The sequence below is a fragment of the Schistocerca serialis genome, chromosome 1 (assembly GCF_023864345.2).
Source record: "Schistocerca serialis cubense isolate TAMUIC-IGC-003099 chromosome 1, iqSchSeri2.2, whole genome shotgun sequence".
Lineage (NCBI taxonomy): Eukaryota > Metazoa > Arthropoda > Insecta > Orthoptera > Acrididae > Schistocerca > Schistocerca serialis.
Window position 1 is genome coordinate 1,176,895,963 of NC_064638.1, and position 18,659 is coordinate 1,176,914,621.

General features: G+C 43.2%; 1 protein-coding gene and 1 pseudogene across 1 annotated transcript in view; both read right to left on the bottom strand.

The window, feature by feature from the left end:
* The window catches only part of LOC126418685 (sialin-like), a 297,589-nt pseudogene that overhangs the window by 243,622 nt on the left and 35,308 nt on the right, over positions 1–18,659 (bottom strand).
* The window catches only part of LOC126456418 (sialin-like), a 48,512-nt gene that overhangs the window by 23,959 nt on the left and 5,894 nt on the right, over positions 1–18,659 (bottom strand). Inside the window, exons 2-3 of the mRNA XM_050092173.1 lie at positions 12,506–12,739; positions 2,642–2,774 (exon numbers count right to left, since the gene is read on the bottom strand). Coding sequence (XP_049948130.1) covers positions 2,642–2,774; positions 12,506–12,739 — 367 coding nt within the window. The remainder of the gene's footprint in view (positions 1–2,641; positions 2,775–12,505; positions 12,740–18,659) is intronic.

Here is an 18,659-nt window from a genome sequence, read left to right on the forward strand (position 1 = left end):
ATTTAATTATCATTTCATTTCTAGCAAAGCTGCATGGTCATATATAGTTAAATAATATTTTTTATTAACATTACTGCGGAAGATGGCCTCCAAAAGAAACAGACTTTTACATTACGGCTAGGACTTCTCCTTCATCAAGTAATGATATTTGTGCTCTTTCAGAGATATTATTAGTTATATGCATGCATGTGTTAAAGGACTGTTTACCTGTAACTTTGGTTGCCATCTAGACCTGCAGTAGCTCTAAAGATGGATCACAGAAATGTGAAACAGTAAAAAAACATGAGCAATATAACGTACAGGACATATGCAGTAAATGAATTTTAACCCTAGATGTGACATCGATATTTCTAGGAGTGACGAATGAATTCGTTAAAACTTTAGAGCAGCGATTCCCAAACTTTTCCCCTGACGAAACACTTTGAGAATCCTGGTACTTTGACAGAATCTCTTGTTTGTTGTGAAGGTTAGAGAAATTTAATTTAAAAAATGATAAAAACTTGTTTATTCAGTGATTACGTCTATTTTAAATCATTTAATTGTCGAACGCTTTTTCCAGGTCGACAAATCCTATGAACGTGTCTTGATTTTTTTAGTCTTGGTTCCGTTATTAACCGCAATGTGAGAATTGCCTCTCTCGAGCCTTTTCCTTTCCTAAAGCCAAACTGATAGTCGTCTAGAGCATCCTCAATTTTCTTTTCTATTATTCTTTATATTATCCTTGTCAGCAACTTGGACGCATCAGCTGCTAAGTTAATTGTGTGATAATTGTCGCACTTGTCATCTCCTGCAGTCTTCGGAATTGTGTGGATGATATTTTTTCGAAAGTCAGATGATATGTCGCCAGATACAAACGTTCTACACACCAGTGTGAATAGTCATTTGATTTTAAAAATTCTGATGGAATGTTACCTATCCCTTCTGCCTTATTTGATCTTAAGTCCTGCAAAGCTCTCTTATATTCTGGTTCTAATACTGGATCACCGGTCTCTTCCAAATCGACTCCTGTTTTTTCTTCTATCACATTCGACAAATCTTCCCCCTTGCAGAGGCCTTCAGTGTACTCTTTCCACCTATTCACACTCTCCTCTGCATTTAGCAGTGGAATTCCCGTTGCACTCTTAATGTTACCACCCTTGCTTTTAATGTCATCGAAGGTTGTTTTGACTTTCCTGTATGCTGAGTCTGTCCTTCCGAAAATCATGTCTTTTTCGATTTCTTTACATTTTTCATGCAGCCATTTCGTCTTAGCTTCCCTGCACTTCCTATTTATTTCATTCCTCAACGACTTCTATTTCTGAATCCCTGAATTTCCATGAACATTTTTGTACTTCCTTCTTTCATCGATCAACTGAAGAATTTCTTCTGCTATCCATGGTTTCTTCGTTGTTATCTTCTTTGCACCTACGTTTTTCTTTCTCACTCCTGTAATTCCCTTTTCAGAGATCTCCACTCCTCTTCAACTGTACTGCCTACTGAGCTAATGGTTATTGCTGTATCTTAGTACTGCTGTGTCTAACTTCTTTGCGTACTGATTTTCCACGACTAATTTCTTCAACTTCGGCCTACTCTTGTAAGGGTGACGAAGACGAAAGCATCTCTCGTGTTCTACACAGCGCTGTTGAATAGTACACACAGTCTAACATAAAACTGTCCACACCCACACGGTATTTTATATACACCTGGCGTTCCGAGGTCTACGTCGTCTTTCACAGGCCTCATGACTTGTCGAATTTTTGCTGGAACCCTGATGACCGAATCGAACTTATGCCTCTTTAGGAGCCAGATATTTTTCCTGTTACTGAGCTACAGAGTGGCAAAAATGGAAGCTTCTTCGAGTCCTTCTCGGGGTCCTCCTGCTCACGTGTGTTCGGAAAGATGGCTTGAGAAATCTGGCAATAGTTGTGGCCGTTTTGCTTTAATACTTTCCGTAAGTAGTTCGGTACCTTTGGCAGGTTTTCAGTTTCTGAGACGGCCTCCGTTTGATGCACCAAGGTCCTCAGAACAGAACGATTCAGTGACGGATGGTGATAGCTGATAGCGTACAGATATCGGTCCGTTGTGGGTGGGTTTCCGGCAAACACTGTGGTTGGGATATCCGTTTGTTTCATGGCGGATGAGAACGTCAAGGAACAGCAAGGTACATCTGTCTCTACCCCCATGGTGAATTTAATGTTGCCACGGATATCCTTGATGTGATCCAAAAATTCTCCCATCTTTCCGAGTCCACGGCACCAGATAATGAACGTGTCGTCGATGAAACGTTAAAAGCAACTAGACTCTGGAGGGGCCAAGTCCAGGACGATGTCGTCAAAGTGCTCCGTAAACAGGTTGGCTGCAAATGGAGCTAATGGGCTCCCCTTAGCTGTCGCTAAGGGGACCCATTAGTCGTCCGTCTGGTTCAAATATTCTCTCCATCGTACAAAAAATACGATGGCATCAGAGTGCGCAAACCACATGATGCAGCTGGAAGCTCGAGAGAATTTTATCAGTATATATCGCTGCCAAACAGTTCATTCGTATACGAGCAATTTTGTTTTGCCACGCGCGATTTAGCGGAGTTTAAATGCAACATACAAAACTATGTTTGTCGTGTGGTATATTTGGTTTCTAAAACAATGAACGATCGGCTTGAACTTACCCATTCCGTTTATAATGCGAAATCCGTGAAGTTTGGATATGTAGCCCTTCCGGAACACAAAATCGGTGAGCCATCCGAAGAACAGACTGCCGCCCGCACTTATAACGTGGGGCGCAGCCGACAGGAAGCCGTTCTGCAACGAATAGACCATACATAGACAGATACGTGAGTGAGCGCTTCTCAGATTACAAACATAGTAAGCTATAAAATGACATCGAGAGCCACAAGTTGTCCCACCAAATGAAAACAATTGAACAGAACTGGTATTAGAAGTTTTCGGTGGATGTTTATACTCTTCAAACTGATTAATGTTCGCTGGCAACTGTGTTCGTATTTGTTGAGGGCAGTCCGTAAAAACTCGCCATGTTGATACGCGACTACGATAATTCCTTTTGTTTATCAGGCTTGAGTAGACCCCTATAGACATTTGAGGCGAACGATGGGTGCATTGCGACTGAATATTGAGTGAACAGTGATATTCGTCTTACTGTCTGCTCACTACGTATAGGGAGCAGCCGTTACTCGTAGCCGCGCGCTCTAGGGCGCCTTGTCACGGTCCGAGCGGCCTTCCCCCCCCCCCCCCCCCCCCCACCCCCCCTGGACGTTCGAGTCCTCCCTCGGGAATGGGTGTGTGCGTTGTCCATAGTGTAAGTTAGTTTAAGTTAGATTAAGTAGTGTGTAGGCTTAGGGACCAATGACCTCAGCAATTTGGTCCCATAACACCTTACCACAAATTTCCAATTTCCGTTACTCGTAAAGTCCCTAATCGATGTTAATCGTCGGAATTAAATTTCCCAAGGAAAATATTGAAACGAAATGGAGAAGGCTTGTAACTGATGTGAGGTGGCGGGATCTGCGATCTATAAATGCCGCAAGATGCCTTTTGAGTTCGGCAGCGGTGGAATTTACTTTAGCAAGAGTTTCGGGTTAACACCATACTGCCCATTAGACATGTAGTCACATACCGGACTCACTATGGCGAATCGGCTTCCAGAAGCAAAAAAATTGATTTTCAGTATTTTACATAATTATTTATTGAATTTAAAAATTTGTAATGCTGTCGTATCTTACTCATAAAAGTTATACAACAAAAATTTTTGTTACTCCTGCAAGCCTTAAGTTAAACATAAGTTTACTCGTCTTGAATGTAAGGCGCGATCTTCATTAATTCATTTAAACGTTTAACACAGTAAGTATTGAAGTTAGAAACTGTGTATAATATTATTTCTTGAGATCGTATATGTCACGGCGCGCAAATTATCCACACTGTTTTCATACAGTGTTTGAGAATACGACCACTTAGCGACTACCAAAAAATTTTACACACAATTTTGAGACTTTTAGAAACTTTTTCTCGCTGAAATCCCCCCCCCCCCAAATAACGAAACGAAAAAAATGTGTAGCTTACTACATTTTCGCTGTTCGTGCTTTATGGATCTATTTTGCACAACCCCACGCCCCCATAAAGACGATAATCGGAACAACTACAAGCAGAGTAGAAAGAAAGCATAGCTAAAAAGCAATATCTCATAAATACGCAACTCGCGAAATGTAGTAGCTAGGAAAACTGTTATTTTTCACTGGCCAGCTGTAGCATCTAATCTGCTGTCGATGATGCAACTACGTCCTGACTAAAGACTCAAATATGTATCATTCTAATTGAAGGTGGATGAAAGTCCGAAACGCGTCTTATCATTACAAAGTGGCTGGTCGCTGTATTTATTAAAATAACTAGCTATTCCCGCGACTGCGCTAGCCTATCAGTGGTTCTGTTATGACGAGTGCTATACTGAGTAGGCAAGCTAGCAATTTGTAAATGTGTATACAGTGGTGTAGAGAAGTATGAATAAAAAAAATGCATGCAGTGCCGGTATGCAGCCACATAATAAATATGCTTTTGTTATTTTGCTGCATGTCGAATCTGAAAGCATGCATTATATTTTCTAATTATACAAGGTGTATCAAAAAGAATCATCTGACTAAAAAAAAAAACTGCTAGGTTATCCGAGATAAGTGCGTGAAAACGTACTGTTGGAAAGAGCAAACTCTCGAGTTTTACGTGGTTCCTGCTAGGTAGCAGCAGTGTGCGCCCATTTCATTTCTAGTAAAAATAATGTCGGGACAACAGAAAGCGTTTTGTTTTCTACGTTTTGAACAGCGCGGGTCAATAATAACCGTTCAGCGTGACTTTCGTAATAGGTATGGTGTGGGTCCTCCTACAGCACAGATTATTAGACGATGGCATGAACAATTCCGAGAAACAGGTCGTTTGCGTAGACCGTCCTCGAGTGTCTGACACAGACATCGAACGTTCCGCTATAGTTTCACAAGGTGTCCGTAGAAATCCGTTCGTCGTGCAGCTCGACAGCTCAACATGCCCCCATGTCCGTCTGGCGTGTGTTGCGTCGATGTCTACATATGAAACCATACAACATTCAGCTACTGCAAGCTCTTGGCGAAGGTGAGAAACAACAACGTGTAGAGTTCCATAATTTTGTTCTTGACAAGAGGGAGGATAACACTTTTCTTCCATGCTTAGTGTTTAGCGATGAGGCAACATTCCATTTAAATGGAAAGGTGAACCATCATACTGGGAGAATATGGGGTATGGAACAAACACATGAAGTTGTACAAAATGAGAGATACTCTCCAACATATAATGTGTTTTGTGCAGTTTCACGGGAAGAGGTGTATGGTGCATTTTCCTTTGCCGAGAACACTGTCTCAGGAAGCACACATCTCGATATGCTTGAGAACTTTCTTTCCCCACAGTTGGAGACAGATTCGAATGACTTCATTTACCAACAGAATGGGGCACCGCCACAATGGCATCTGGAAGTGCGGGAATTTTCAAATCAAAGGATTAGTGAACGATGGATTGGTAGCCCTGGAGCAAAATATTCAGCCTTACATTGCTGACCTCCAGGGTCAGCGGACCTGACTGTATGTGATCAATTTTTGTGGGGATTTATAAAAGACTTTGTTTATGTGCCTCCGTTACCAACAACAATAACAGCAGCTGTGGAAGTTGTAACTCAAGACATGCTCGCTGCTGTGTGGGAACAATTTGAATGCCGCATTGACATATGCCCTGCAGCTCGAGGGGGGGGGGGGGATATTGAACACCTATGAAAAGGTATTAAAAAAAATCTTTTTTAGTTTCCCGTTCATCAAAAAACAAAATTCATTGTATTTGTTTAGTAGTTTCAGAAATACAAATGTGCCAAATCGGGTGATTGTTTTTGATACACCCTGTAAATAAAAAACGCCTCGATTCATTACATTTGCAGAGAAGCAGAGTCCTTAGAGGTCCGTCCGGCTCACCAAGCACTGGCTGTGAGGTTTTTCCACCAGAGCAAAATATGCCAAACGTTTCTTCCTTCCATTTCAATGCATTGTAGCGCCTACATTTTTGATCCATCCCGCAACATGAATAATTTATAAATAACATAATCAATCAATAGATCGCAATGAAATTCAGCCTCATAAAAACCGTCTCACGTTGCACGTGTAAAGATGCCACGTCTCCCTGTTTGTCGTACAGCCTTTAAATGTCGCCGTCGTTGTGGGTCTTCAAGCGTCTCGGCAGCTGTAAGAGACGTGTGAAGCTCGGCGTCTAAAATTCGACGGGCTAGGGTGAGTGTATTTGTGTGTCTGTAGCTCTTAGGTTGCCTGGCGTTCTGCATCGAACTTCCGGCGGACGTGAGGTTACTCCGAGGTTAGTTGGATTCGAGTAACTTTCACAGCTGAACTCTCTTAGAACGTTGTATCTCTTCTAAATCAGATTTGCGACGCTTATTGCAATAATCTTAAATATGGTTCTCGGACCTACAGTCGGATTTTCTTTCTGTATCTCCACAAAAACTCTCCAGTTATGCCAAATGGTGTAACAACTCAGCATCATAAACTGCGCCCACAATAGCACTGTATTTGCACTTTCACGTAATAATCTATAGACACAGCGCCAACGTCGTCTGCGTATAGTTCACGTATTTGAGATTTAAATATTTTAATAACCCTCAAAAAGGTACAACTTTCTAAAGTAGCCCATGATCTTTCTTAGGGTTCAAGCTATCTCCATATCAAATACCATCGGAATCGGTGCAGCGTTAGAGTCGTGAAAACGTAACACAGTGAGTTACTTTAGCAATTAATGATACTGGTATGTGGATTAAACACGTTGACAATTGAATAAGCATGGTATTGATTACGTTGAATCGTATTACGTGGAACATATCAAACAATAAAAACATTTTTTTCAAATATGACAAAGTTCAGAAGTGAAAGAGCAAATATTCCTCAAATTAATAAGTATCTTGTACTACACACTTTGTGAAGTAGTCTATATTCATCCTTAAGACTCAAGCTGTCCCATGCCAAATTTCGAGGATATCGGTTCACCGGTTTAGTCACCAAAACGTAACGGACCGTGTTAATTTCACATTTATAATACACTGAAGTTACAAAAAAACTAGTACAGGCATGCCTATTCAAATACAGGGATGTGTAAACGGGCAGAATACGGCGCTGCGGTCGATAACGCCTATACGAGACAAGTATCTGGTGCAGTTGTTAGCTACTGCTGCAACAATGGCAGGTTATCAAGCTTTAAGTGAGTCTGAACGTTATGTTACAGTCGGCGCACGAGCGATGGGACACAATATCTCCGCGGTAGCGATGAAGTAGGGATTTTCCTGTACGACCATTTTACGAGCGTACCGGTAAAACACCAAATACCACTGCGATCGGAAAAATATCCTGCAGGAACGGGACCAACGATGACTGAAGACAATCGTTCAACGTGACAGAAGTGCAACGCTTCCACAAATTGCTCCAGATTTCATTGCTAGGCCATCAACAAATGTCAGCATGCGAACCATTCAACGAAACATCATCGATATGGGCTTTCGTAGTCGAAGGTCCACTCGTGTACCCTTGATGACTGTACGACACAAAGCTTTACGCCTTGCTTGGGCCCGTCAACACCGACAATGGACTGTTGTTGACTGGAAACATGTTGCCTGGTCGGACGAGTCTCGTTTCAAATTGCATCGAGTGGATGGGCAGGGGAGACAACCTCATGAATCCATGGACCCTGCATGTCAGCTGGGGACTGTTCAAGCTGGTGGAGGCTTTGTAATAGTGTGGAATGCGTGCAGTTGAAGTGATATGGGACCCCTGATATGTCTACATACAACTCTGACAGGTGACACGTACGTAAGCATCCTGTCTGATCACCTGCATCCATTCATGTTCGTTGTGCATTCCGATGGAGCTGGATAATTCCAGCAGGACAATCCGTCACCCCACATCTCCAGAATTGCTACAGAGTGACTCCAGGAACATTCGTCTGAGTTTAAACACCCGCGCTGGCCACAAACTCTCCAGACATGAATATTACTGAGCATATCTGGGATGCCTGGCAACGTGCTGTTCAGAAGAGATCTCCACCCCCTCGTACTCTTACGGATTTATGGACAACCCTGCAGGATTCATGGTGTCAGTTCTCTCCAGCACTACTTCAGACATTAGTCGAGTCAATGCCACATCGTGTTGCGGCACTTCTGCTTGCTCGCAGGGGCACTACATGATGTTAGGCAAGTGTACCAGTTTCTTTGGCTCTTCAGTGTATTATTCCATACTGCGCGTTGTATTCTTCAAATCAATAAATATGTTGTGCTTCACGCTTTCTACAGTAGCCTATGTTGTTCCTCAGTGTTCGAGCTATCATCATACTAGATTTCATCAAAATCGGGTTCACCGGTTTAGTCCTGAAAACCTAATAGACAGTTACTTTCGGATTTATAATATTAGTGTAGATATAATGCACAGCCAAGGAGCCTGGTTAACATAATTAAAGTTTTGCGTCTTCAACCATGAAGATATTGCATTCCGATCTCGGCGCCATCTCATGTTTAACACATAAATTAAGCTGTAAAATAATCAGACGTTTAAAGCTTTCTTATACTTGGGAGTTCGATCCTATGAATGATCGGGTTTGGGATTACTGGTGGTTACTAAAAGAGAACACTGTTGATTGTGCTTCCAAGCAACTTTAGGCAAGAGGATTTAGCTTTTCTGGACGGTCTTCACATTAAGTCGCAGACACTCATTTACTGTGGTCTCAACAAACGTTGTAACGCCGAATCTTGTTGCCCCACAACTGTCGCATCTCATTCTGTGTGCGAAGAAGAGAGTCCGGTCAGGGGCAAAGAAGTAGGTCACAGAGCTTTTGTTTAGCCATCTCGTTTTAAGGGGTTTCCCTAAAGAGCTTGAGGTGTCTGCTTTGACACGACCTCTGTCGATTCTATATCCTGCTCGCTCCCCTCTTGGAAACTGGGGTACAGACTTTATTCATCACAGAACTATCAAGTATATCTAGAAATGATTGACTGTCATTATACTAAATCTTTTAGTATTGCCGAATGAAACGGGAACACTGTGTCTTTAGTAAGCGTTACATGACTTGTGTTTTTAGCGTTCCAGACCTCAACTGATAAAAACGGAACCCTTATACTTTTATAGGATCACTTTCTATTCCGTCTGTCTGTCTGTCTGTCTGTCTGTCTATCAGTTTCTCAGGAACAGATAGAGAGAGGTACCAAGCTGAAATGTGCATCACATAAGGTCTTTCGGTTCCTTAAGCTTCTAAGACGTCACAATCATTTTGATACTGGCAAAATCGCTGACCAAAACCTATAATGTTCTTCTCGTTTGCCTAAAATCATGGAAGTGGAAAAGAAGCAGGGTTTCGCAATACAAAATCCGAAAATCGTTAATTTGTAATTATATAACTCATAAAATATTTTTTTACCGTTTTTTGTCCATTTGTCTGTCTGTTAAGACACTTTTTTCTCGGAATCAGGTAGAGATGTTAAGTTAAAATTTATGTGAAATACTGAAGTCTACTTTCTATAAGCGGTGTAAAAAATTTAAATTTGTAATTCAATGAAATCAAAAGCTATGACCATTTTTGTCACATATTTTGAAGCAAACTCACTGGTTGAAACATTTAAGATCTGTCAGTCTTCGTTTTAAGCTACCGTTGGCCACTCGACGATGTGGAAGTCACCAGAAACAACACGTGTTTCTAATTCCACGTTAAACTGTAGGTCCCCTTTCCCCAGTTGGATAACTAGTTCGGGTTAGGGACTCGCAAGTCGCTGAAGAGGCGTCCAATAGAAAGACTTGTACCAGGCTATTGAGCCATACGAAATTATTATTATTACCTGTATATATGGCCCAACAGCCTTGCCGCAGTGGTAACACCGGTTCCCGTCAGATCACCGAACTTAAACGCTATCAGACTGGGCTAGTACTTGGATGGGTGACCCTCCGGTCTGCCTTCGCCCTCTCTCTATCCACCTCCTCCTCTCCCTCTCTCTCTAGCCATCCCCCGTGTCCCTCGTATCCGCGCCTACTGTCTGCGAAATGTGTTCTGAATAAAGTTAGTAGTAAAGAAGTAATAAATTTAAACGTCTTGCATTCGGTTTTTATGAAGTCGTATCTCCCATAATAAGTGTCGTACAATGATGTAATGTTTCTGGTACATTCAGTGGTATATGCGACTAGTGTCTGCAAAATGTGTCACGAATACAGTTTGTAGTAAAGAAATGATAATTTAAATGGCGTGCTTCATGTGGCAGTTTTACTACATGAACAGCGAAAATGTAGTAAGCCACGAACAGTTTTTGATTTCTGCATTTTGTGGCGGTCGACAGCGAGAAAAAGTTTCTTAGGTGTTTGAAATTATGTGTAAAATTTCTTGTAAGTCTCTAAGTCCCCCCATTCTCAAATAGTGGATAATTAAAGTATGGGTACTGTCGTGTCGCGGGCTACACTGCTTTTTCACCCTCACTGCCATTCCGTTCATAGGCTGGTGGTTTCTTTACCCCACCAACTTCAAGAGGGGGGTTTGGTCTCATCAGCGCCAGACATAAATGTCGGACCTTACTAATCAACCGTATGCATAAAACTATCAACAAAGACACACCGAGCTTAACAAAGAACTTAATGCTAAATTGGAAGCCATGCAGTATAATGCCACCCATTAACGTGAAAGACGATTACTGTTTATGAAGTAAAAATTCACGCAGTGGACACCAAATGAAAACGCTACTCCTTATATTTCTGGTCTAGACTGCCATAAAAATGCGAAGAAATTGTTAATCAGAATACAGGGAGAAGTTGTAGTCTAATTCACAATCGATTTATTGCTTTTAAACAAGACAAGACAACAAAATTATTAAAGAAACATCATACAAAAAATATTTATTCAACAAAAGCCTTACTAAAATGGGATCTATGGTGGCGAAAGTGATCTGCTGGGGATCGACACACGACACTAACCAGAACACTACTCGCCTTATCTCACTTCATACACGTGAATCCAGGTTATGGCATCAAATTACGCCACCACCGAGCATCTACATTCTACCGTACAAAAAAAGGAAAAATATGGTTCGAAAGGACAGGGTGCTGAGAAATAGATATTATAGCCCTACTTCGCAGCAGCGAATACTTTACCATACTACTGGTCAAGGCGCCACACTACGATGCGTTCGCCGACTGAAGTCACGGACGGCGGCAATCTGTTATTAAATGCGTGTTCCCGAAAAATGCAAGTACGCGGTCTTGCGTTCGGTTAATTCAGAATGCAGGTACTTCCCTAAGAGCCTCTGAAACCCCGACGGATTCCAGTGTGCAGGTGGTCCCGTTTGCTGGTCTGCCAAACCAATTTGACTCCGTGCGACGACTGTGCGTGTCGGAATACGTCAAATGTTTAGACGGCCGACTAAGGACAAATAAGTACACCCAAGCGTCACTCGTTGTGACCGTGATGATATATGCAGTACCTCTGACGGTTCAAAAGGTGACTGGCACAGGCTCTAAGTCGCGCCCTAGTAAAGGACACAAGTCTCACCGTTTAGGTAGAGACCTGCAGTTCTTTACTGGCGAAGTGCCAGTACAAGAGACTTGTACAAGAGTCGATCTCCCTTTCTGTGTGTTGCCTTCTCAGCTCGGTTCCGAAAGCACATTTCTTTTTTTTGACTTCCCCCAATTTCACATAAGCCAATCACGAGCTGGAGCTCGGCATTCTAAGCTCAGTGAATGGTCTTTGCACTGCAAACCGATTTGACCAATCAGAGACTTAAAGTTAATTGGCAGAAAACGGAAAAAAATTCAGCTTTATGGCCTCTTTCCCACATGTTTGCCGTGTCTTTTGCTAACACAATACAGGGTGGAAGCACAGCCCTCCATAAACAGCTTGTTATCTCCTCTGTTGCGTCCATTTCAAAGTTTGCAAAGAATAGCCATAAACTAGCAATGACAAAACATGTTTTGAAACAGAGTCTGCATGTCTGGGCGCCAGTTTTCCTGTCCCACGGACATTTGCAGAGCGTTTACATTTCTTTTGGCGGCTTGCTCGCTAACAAGGCCTACAATGCGCTGTCGGCGACCTTTTGGCTATCTAATAGACGCGCGCTGCTGCAACTTGAGATCCATATTGTGTACAGTAAACACGCACGTACGCTTTCCCTGCTTCCATCCAACTGTGTAGCACCAGCCGACTGACGCGTGTGGTATTACGTCACTCAAGGTACTGCCAACACCAATCTCTAGCGCGGGCGCATTAAAATGCAAAAAAAAAAAAAGAAAAAAATTCCGGTTATTTTTGACACCCCCTTCTACTGTTGTGTTGAACTGTCAAAGGAAGAAGAAATAAAAATTAAGTACACAAATAAAAATAAAGAAATATCGTTATGTGAAATTTTCTTGAAGGTATGGGTTTGTTTGCAGCATGATTCATCCAGAATAGATATAAGTAAGTGTCAGAATGCTTCTAAGAGTCACTGTACTCACACTTTGCATATCGAAGTGGAGGACGCTGGCGAGGTAGAGGGGCAGTGAGGAGATGTAGATATAGAAGGTCCAGTCGAAGGTCACCATGATGGCGATGAGGGCCCATAGCGCCGGGGTCGTCAGCACGCTCTTCCACGGCACGGGCAGTCGCTTCTGCAACGTAACGACACGCACGGTGGAGAATGTCTCTTCCGTGAACATGAGAAACAGCTGCAGAGCATGCTCGTCGCTTTCCTAAGGGCGGAGAGTTGCACATAAAATACAGGCATGCAAATTGTAGTATAAAAGCACTGCAGTGTGGAATCGAAGATGAACGAGGACGTAACCTCCTGTGCATCTGCACACAAGTCCAGGAGATAGAACCGGTTCTAAAGAAACGCCCGTTTTACACATTTCTGGTCAAAATCGACTACTCAAAGTGCGTGCGCCTTGCGTGCCTGCGAGTAAATCAGCAACCAACCACGACGCGAGTGTAAATCGGCAACCTACCAAGAGTCGAGTACGTATATAGCGTCAATGATCTATGGATTGTGCCGAGTATGGAGTTCTAAATTTCCGAGTATGATGCACGGTGCGCATGCGCAGAGAGACCCCATGTGGGAGCATCAGCTAACGTCTGAAATTATAACCTGTTCTGGTCGAGCTTACTCCCATTATAGCAACTAATTTTGTGCTTCCGTGTCTTCTTAATCTTTATTATGTTTTTTGTTTTGTTATCGTAGCACATTGATAAGTTACAGGATGTCCTGGCATTTTTTCCTACCAACGTCTTCCTACAAGAGAGACGAACTATCTGAAAGCAGAAAGTATTTACGTTTTACAGAGAAAATGCAAAAATAAGAATGTAAACAGATAGCACTGTTTTAACGAAAATTAATTGAATGGGGAAGAAGTCAGAGTTCTGGACAAGAAAAATAATTTTCGGTTGTTATTTGGCGCACAACAAGAAAGCAACATACAAAGGATAGAGCAAAAAGCCATTATTTACTGCTTTCTACGTACTGTCTGACGTGTTTGCAAGTACATGTTTTCTCGAGCGAATACATGCATATGTTCTGAAATGTTTGGATGACACTATTCCTATTCCTTCAGTTCTCAGGAGTGTAGAGAATTTTCCACACGACCGTTGACAAGAACTTCCGCTATGAATTCTGTGCTGGTGATCAATAAACTCTATTGTCATTGCTTGTTCCTACTTCTTGTTACTGTATTTCGATTTTTTCGTGCGCACGACAGTCTCTCACAACCTCGCTTTCACCAATCACCAACCGAGCGAGGTGGCGCAGTGGTAAGACACTGGACTCGCATTCGGGAGGACGACGGTTCAATCCCGCGTCCGGCCATCCTGATTTAGGTTTTCCGTGATTTCCCTAAATCACTCCAGGCAAATGTCGGGATGGTTCCTCTGAAAGGGCACGGCCGACTTCCTTCCCAATCCGATGAGACCGATGACCACGCTGTCTGGTCTCCTTCCCCAAAACCAACCAACCAACCAATCACAAGTCAAACTGCTCAACAGACAGCTCTCACAACCACCCGCAATTTTGGCGCTGACGTAAAACGGAAATGGCCACTCGGAACAGACAAGACTCACAATCAGTACGGGAAGACAACGCCAGGGGCGCAGCAGGAGATGCACTTGTCTCGACTAGTTAACTGAGACGAGAAAGTCGTTCGTGTAGAAGGATTATAACAGATTCGTCGCGGCTGTAGCTGAAGCGACAGAAGACGTCACAATAAGAAGAGATAGAAACGGCAATCAGTTTTCTCGAGGAGTAACGGTAGCTCAAGTTTTGAGAAGAAGTCCCTCGTGCTCAGTGTTTTATAGTGCTTCATACTCTCTCTGTTAGTGCCCGACCATGAGTGTTTGTCCAGGGTGAGCACAAAGTCTTGCCATGATTATAAAAATTATTACAGAATAACGGTTTGACATAATAATTTACATTTGATGCCGTTACATAGGTTAGTGTTACTAGTTTTTTTAAGACCACTTACGGCCGCGCGGGATTAGCCGAGCGGTCTTAGGCGCTGCAGTCATGGACTGTGCGGCTGATCCCGGCGGAGGTTAGAGTCCTCCCTCGGGCATGGGTGTGTGTGTTTGCCCTTAGGATAATTTAGGTTAAGTAGTGTGTAAGCTTAGGGACTGATGACCTTAGCAGTTAAGTCCCATAAGATTTCACACACATTTGAACATTTTTAAGACCACTTACGTTAGTAAACCTCAACGTGTGCTCCCCTGGTAGCTCGGAGAATGTCGAGGCGGTATTTCAGTTCCCGCCAGGTGTTTCGTAATATGTGTTTTGTCACAGTACCCACAGCAGCTTGTATCCTAGCCACCAGTTCGTCGACGTCAGCAACTGGTGTGACGAAGACTCTGCCCTTGATATAGCCCCAGAAAAAAAAGTCAAGGGGCGTAATGTCTGGAGAGCGGGGTGGCCAGGGTGTTGGTGCGTTCCTTTCAATCCACCGATCCGGAAATGTTTAAATGTTTCATCCATCAAATCATGCACTATCAAAGCCCAGTGTGTGTGTGGGGGGGGGGGGGGGCTCCATCTTGCTGGGAAATTATCCATGGTTGATATTCTTCTAACTGTGGGGCAATGCTAGCGGTAATGGATTTTTCCGCGAAGAAAACCGGTCCAAAAATTTGTTATGCATGAGGCCGCACCGAACATTCACTTTTTCGCTGTCTCGCTGTAACTGTACAGTAGCATGTGGAGAATCTGAACCCCATATACGGACATTATGCCTATTTACCATTCCACTGACATGAAAGGTGGATTCGTCGGTAAAGCAAAAGCGATTTAAGTAATCGTTAGCGCCATCAACCCTATTGAGAATCTCAGTTGCAAATTCAGCACGTGTCAGCAAATCATTCGGTTGCAAGGACAGCACGATTTGCACTTTGTAAGCATGCAATCTAAGCCTTTCATGAAGAATCTTCACCACACTGCTTGTGGTATTTGAAGTTCACGTGATGCTTGACGAGTTGATTTAGACGGACTCCGTTGAAAGGATTGCCGATCTCGATCAACAGTTGCATGAGTCACACGAGGCTGCCACTTTAAGGACGATCTTCAACGCTGCCTGTTTCGCTAAACTTTGCATACCATCGCTTTACTGATTTAACGTCAGAAGGGCTGCGTCCATAAGAAGCCCGAAATTTACGCTGAACACTGATAGGCGATTTCGTTTCGTGAAACCAAAGCACAATCGCGCTTTCTCCTGCTTCGACGCCATTTCGCCAGCAGCTAACGTGACCTAACATACCGCGTCGGTGTTGTGGAGCACTAGCGCCAACTATTGGTCACAACAACTAGTAACACTAACCTAAGTAACGGCATCAAATGTAACGTATTTTGTCAAATGGTTATTCTGTTATAAATTTTTGTAATCAGGGCAAGACTTTGTGCTCACCCTGTATATCGAAGTGCTGGATGCCGGTATCTCTCAGCTTGCAAATGTTTGAAGAATGCTGTAGCAAACTTCCTGAAGCTACTGACTGAATAATACTTTTGCTATTGGTTTCATCAGCCTGATCATCAGACGGACACTTTAAATTAATTTTAGCGCAATACTGGCACTGACCGAGCAAAAATCAGTCATCATTTACGGAATCACAGTTACTGTAAATATGCGCTTTCCCAAACAGTTTAATGCAGAGGATATGACACAGTCCTGGCAGATTAAAACTATGTGCGAGACCGAAACGCGATCCCTTTTTTTTTTTTTTTTTATTACAGAGGGCGGCTAACCCTCTGACCGTACACGCTGAGCTACGGCGTCAGTGATCCGGGGACCTACACCTTTCGCGGGCAAGTGCTATATCGACAGAGCTACCCAAGCACGACTCACAAACCGCCCTCAAAGCTTCACTTCCAAGCTTTCGTCATAAGCGGGTACGTCCAGAATCACTATGCAGACTGAATCCGATCTCATCCTAGAAGAGTTCGCGACCCAACTCCTAATTGTCCAGGCCATAAGCTCTTGACATCATCACAGATCTTTTAACACGCTACATTCAACAGTCTACGTTATTATACCACTGTACTGCTTCCACATCTGCCTCTTTCCATTGGTTCATTCAGCTCGGACGTCATTTTTAGGGTTCCGTATCTCAACCTGTAATAACGGAACGTTTTTACAGGTTGAGATACGGAACCTTCGTAGGATTGCTTTCTTGTCCGTCCGCGTTTATCTCTGCCTGTCTGTCCGACGGTTAAGAACTCTTCTTCTCAGGGATGGGTAGAGGTAACAAGTTTCAAATTCATGTCACATATTGCCGGCCTGTGTGGCCGAGCGGTTCTAGGTGCTTCAGTGTAGAACCGCGCGACCGCTACGGTCGCAGGTTCGAATCATGCCTCGGGCTTGGATGTATGTGATGTCCTTAGGTTAGTTAGGTTTAAGTAGTTCAAAGTTTTAGGGGACTAATGACCTCAGATGTTAAGTCCCATAGTGCTCAGACCCACGTCACATATTGAGTTCAATGGTCGTTTGGTAGCTCAAAAAGCTTCTAAGTCAATTCAATCAACAGATACGGCCATTTATGTCACATACACTGGAGAGCCAAAGAAGCTGATATACCTGCCTAGTATCGTGTAGGGTACCCGGGACCACGCAGAAGTGCCACAACAAGACCGGTATGGACTAGAAAACTGTCTGAAGTAGTGCTGGACGGAAATGGCACCATGAATCCCGCAGAACTGTCCATAAATCCGTAAGAGTAGGAGGAGCTGGAGGTCTCTTCTGAACAGCACGTTGCAAGCCATCCCAGATATGCTCAACAGTGTTCATGTCTAGGGAGTTTGGTGGGCAGCGGAAATGTTTAAACTCAGATGGGTGTTCCTGGAGCCACTGTGTAGCAATTTTGGACGTGTAGAGTGTTGTATTGTTCTGCTGGAATTGTCCAAGTCCGTCGGAATGGACAATGGACATGAATGGATCCAGGTGATAAGACAGGATGCTTACGTACGTGTCACCTGTCAGAGACGTATCTTGACGTATCGGGGTCCCCGCATCATTGCAACTGCACTCGCCCCACACCATTACAGAGCCTCTACCAGCTTGAACAGTCACTTGCGGACATGCAGGGCCCATGGATTTATGACGCTGTCTCCATACTCGTACAGGACCTGCAATATCGTACATATCGATGATATTTCGTTGAATGGTTCGCACGGTGACTCTTGTTGGTAGCCCAACAATGAAATCTGCAATAATCTGGGGAAGGGTTGCACTTCTGTCACATTGATCGATTATCTTCATTCGTCGTTGGCCCCGTTCTTGTAGGATCTTTTTCCGGCCGCAGCGATGTCGGAGATTTGATGTTTTACCGGATTCCTGATATTCACGATACATTCGTGAAATAGCCGTACGGGAAAATCCCCACTTCATTGCTACCTCGGAGATGCTGTGTCCTACCGCTTGTGCGGTGACTATAACACTATGTGCTAACTCCCTTATCCTTGATAACTTGCCATTATAGCAGCAGTAGCTGATGTAACAGCTGCGCCAGACACTTGTCTAATATAGGCGTTGCCGACCGCAGCACCGTACTCTGCCTGTTTACATATCTGTATTTGAATACGCATGCCCCTACCAGTTTCTTTGGCGCTTCAGTGTATTTTGATACTCGAAAACTCAGTTGTCAGAACCTGTAAGTTACTTCCCGCTGATCTAGAATCATGAAATTTGGCAAGAAGCAAGGTTTGACACTAAAAGTAAAGGAAGAAAGTCCAAAAATAGTTGATTTGTAAATGCATAACACGAAAAAGTTGTTTCTAGAATCATAAAAGAAGGTTGCATACATGGAAGAATCCTGGAGATACTAGAAGGTATCAGATAGAATATATAATGGGAAGAAAGAGATTTAGGAACCAGGTTTAAAACTGTAAGACATTTCCAGGTTCCGATTTGGACTCTGACCACAATCTATTGGTTATGGACTGTAGATTAAAACTGAAGAAACTGTAAAAATGTGGGAATTTAAGGAGATGGGACCTGGATAAACTGAAAGAACCAGAGGTTGTACAGAGTTTCAGGGAGAGCGTAAGGGAACGATTGACAGGAATAGGGGAAAGAAATACAGTAGAAGAAGAATGGGTAGCTCTGAGTGATGAAATAGTGAAGGGAACAGAAGATCAAGTAGGTAAAA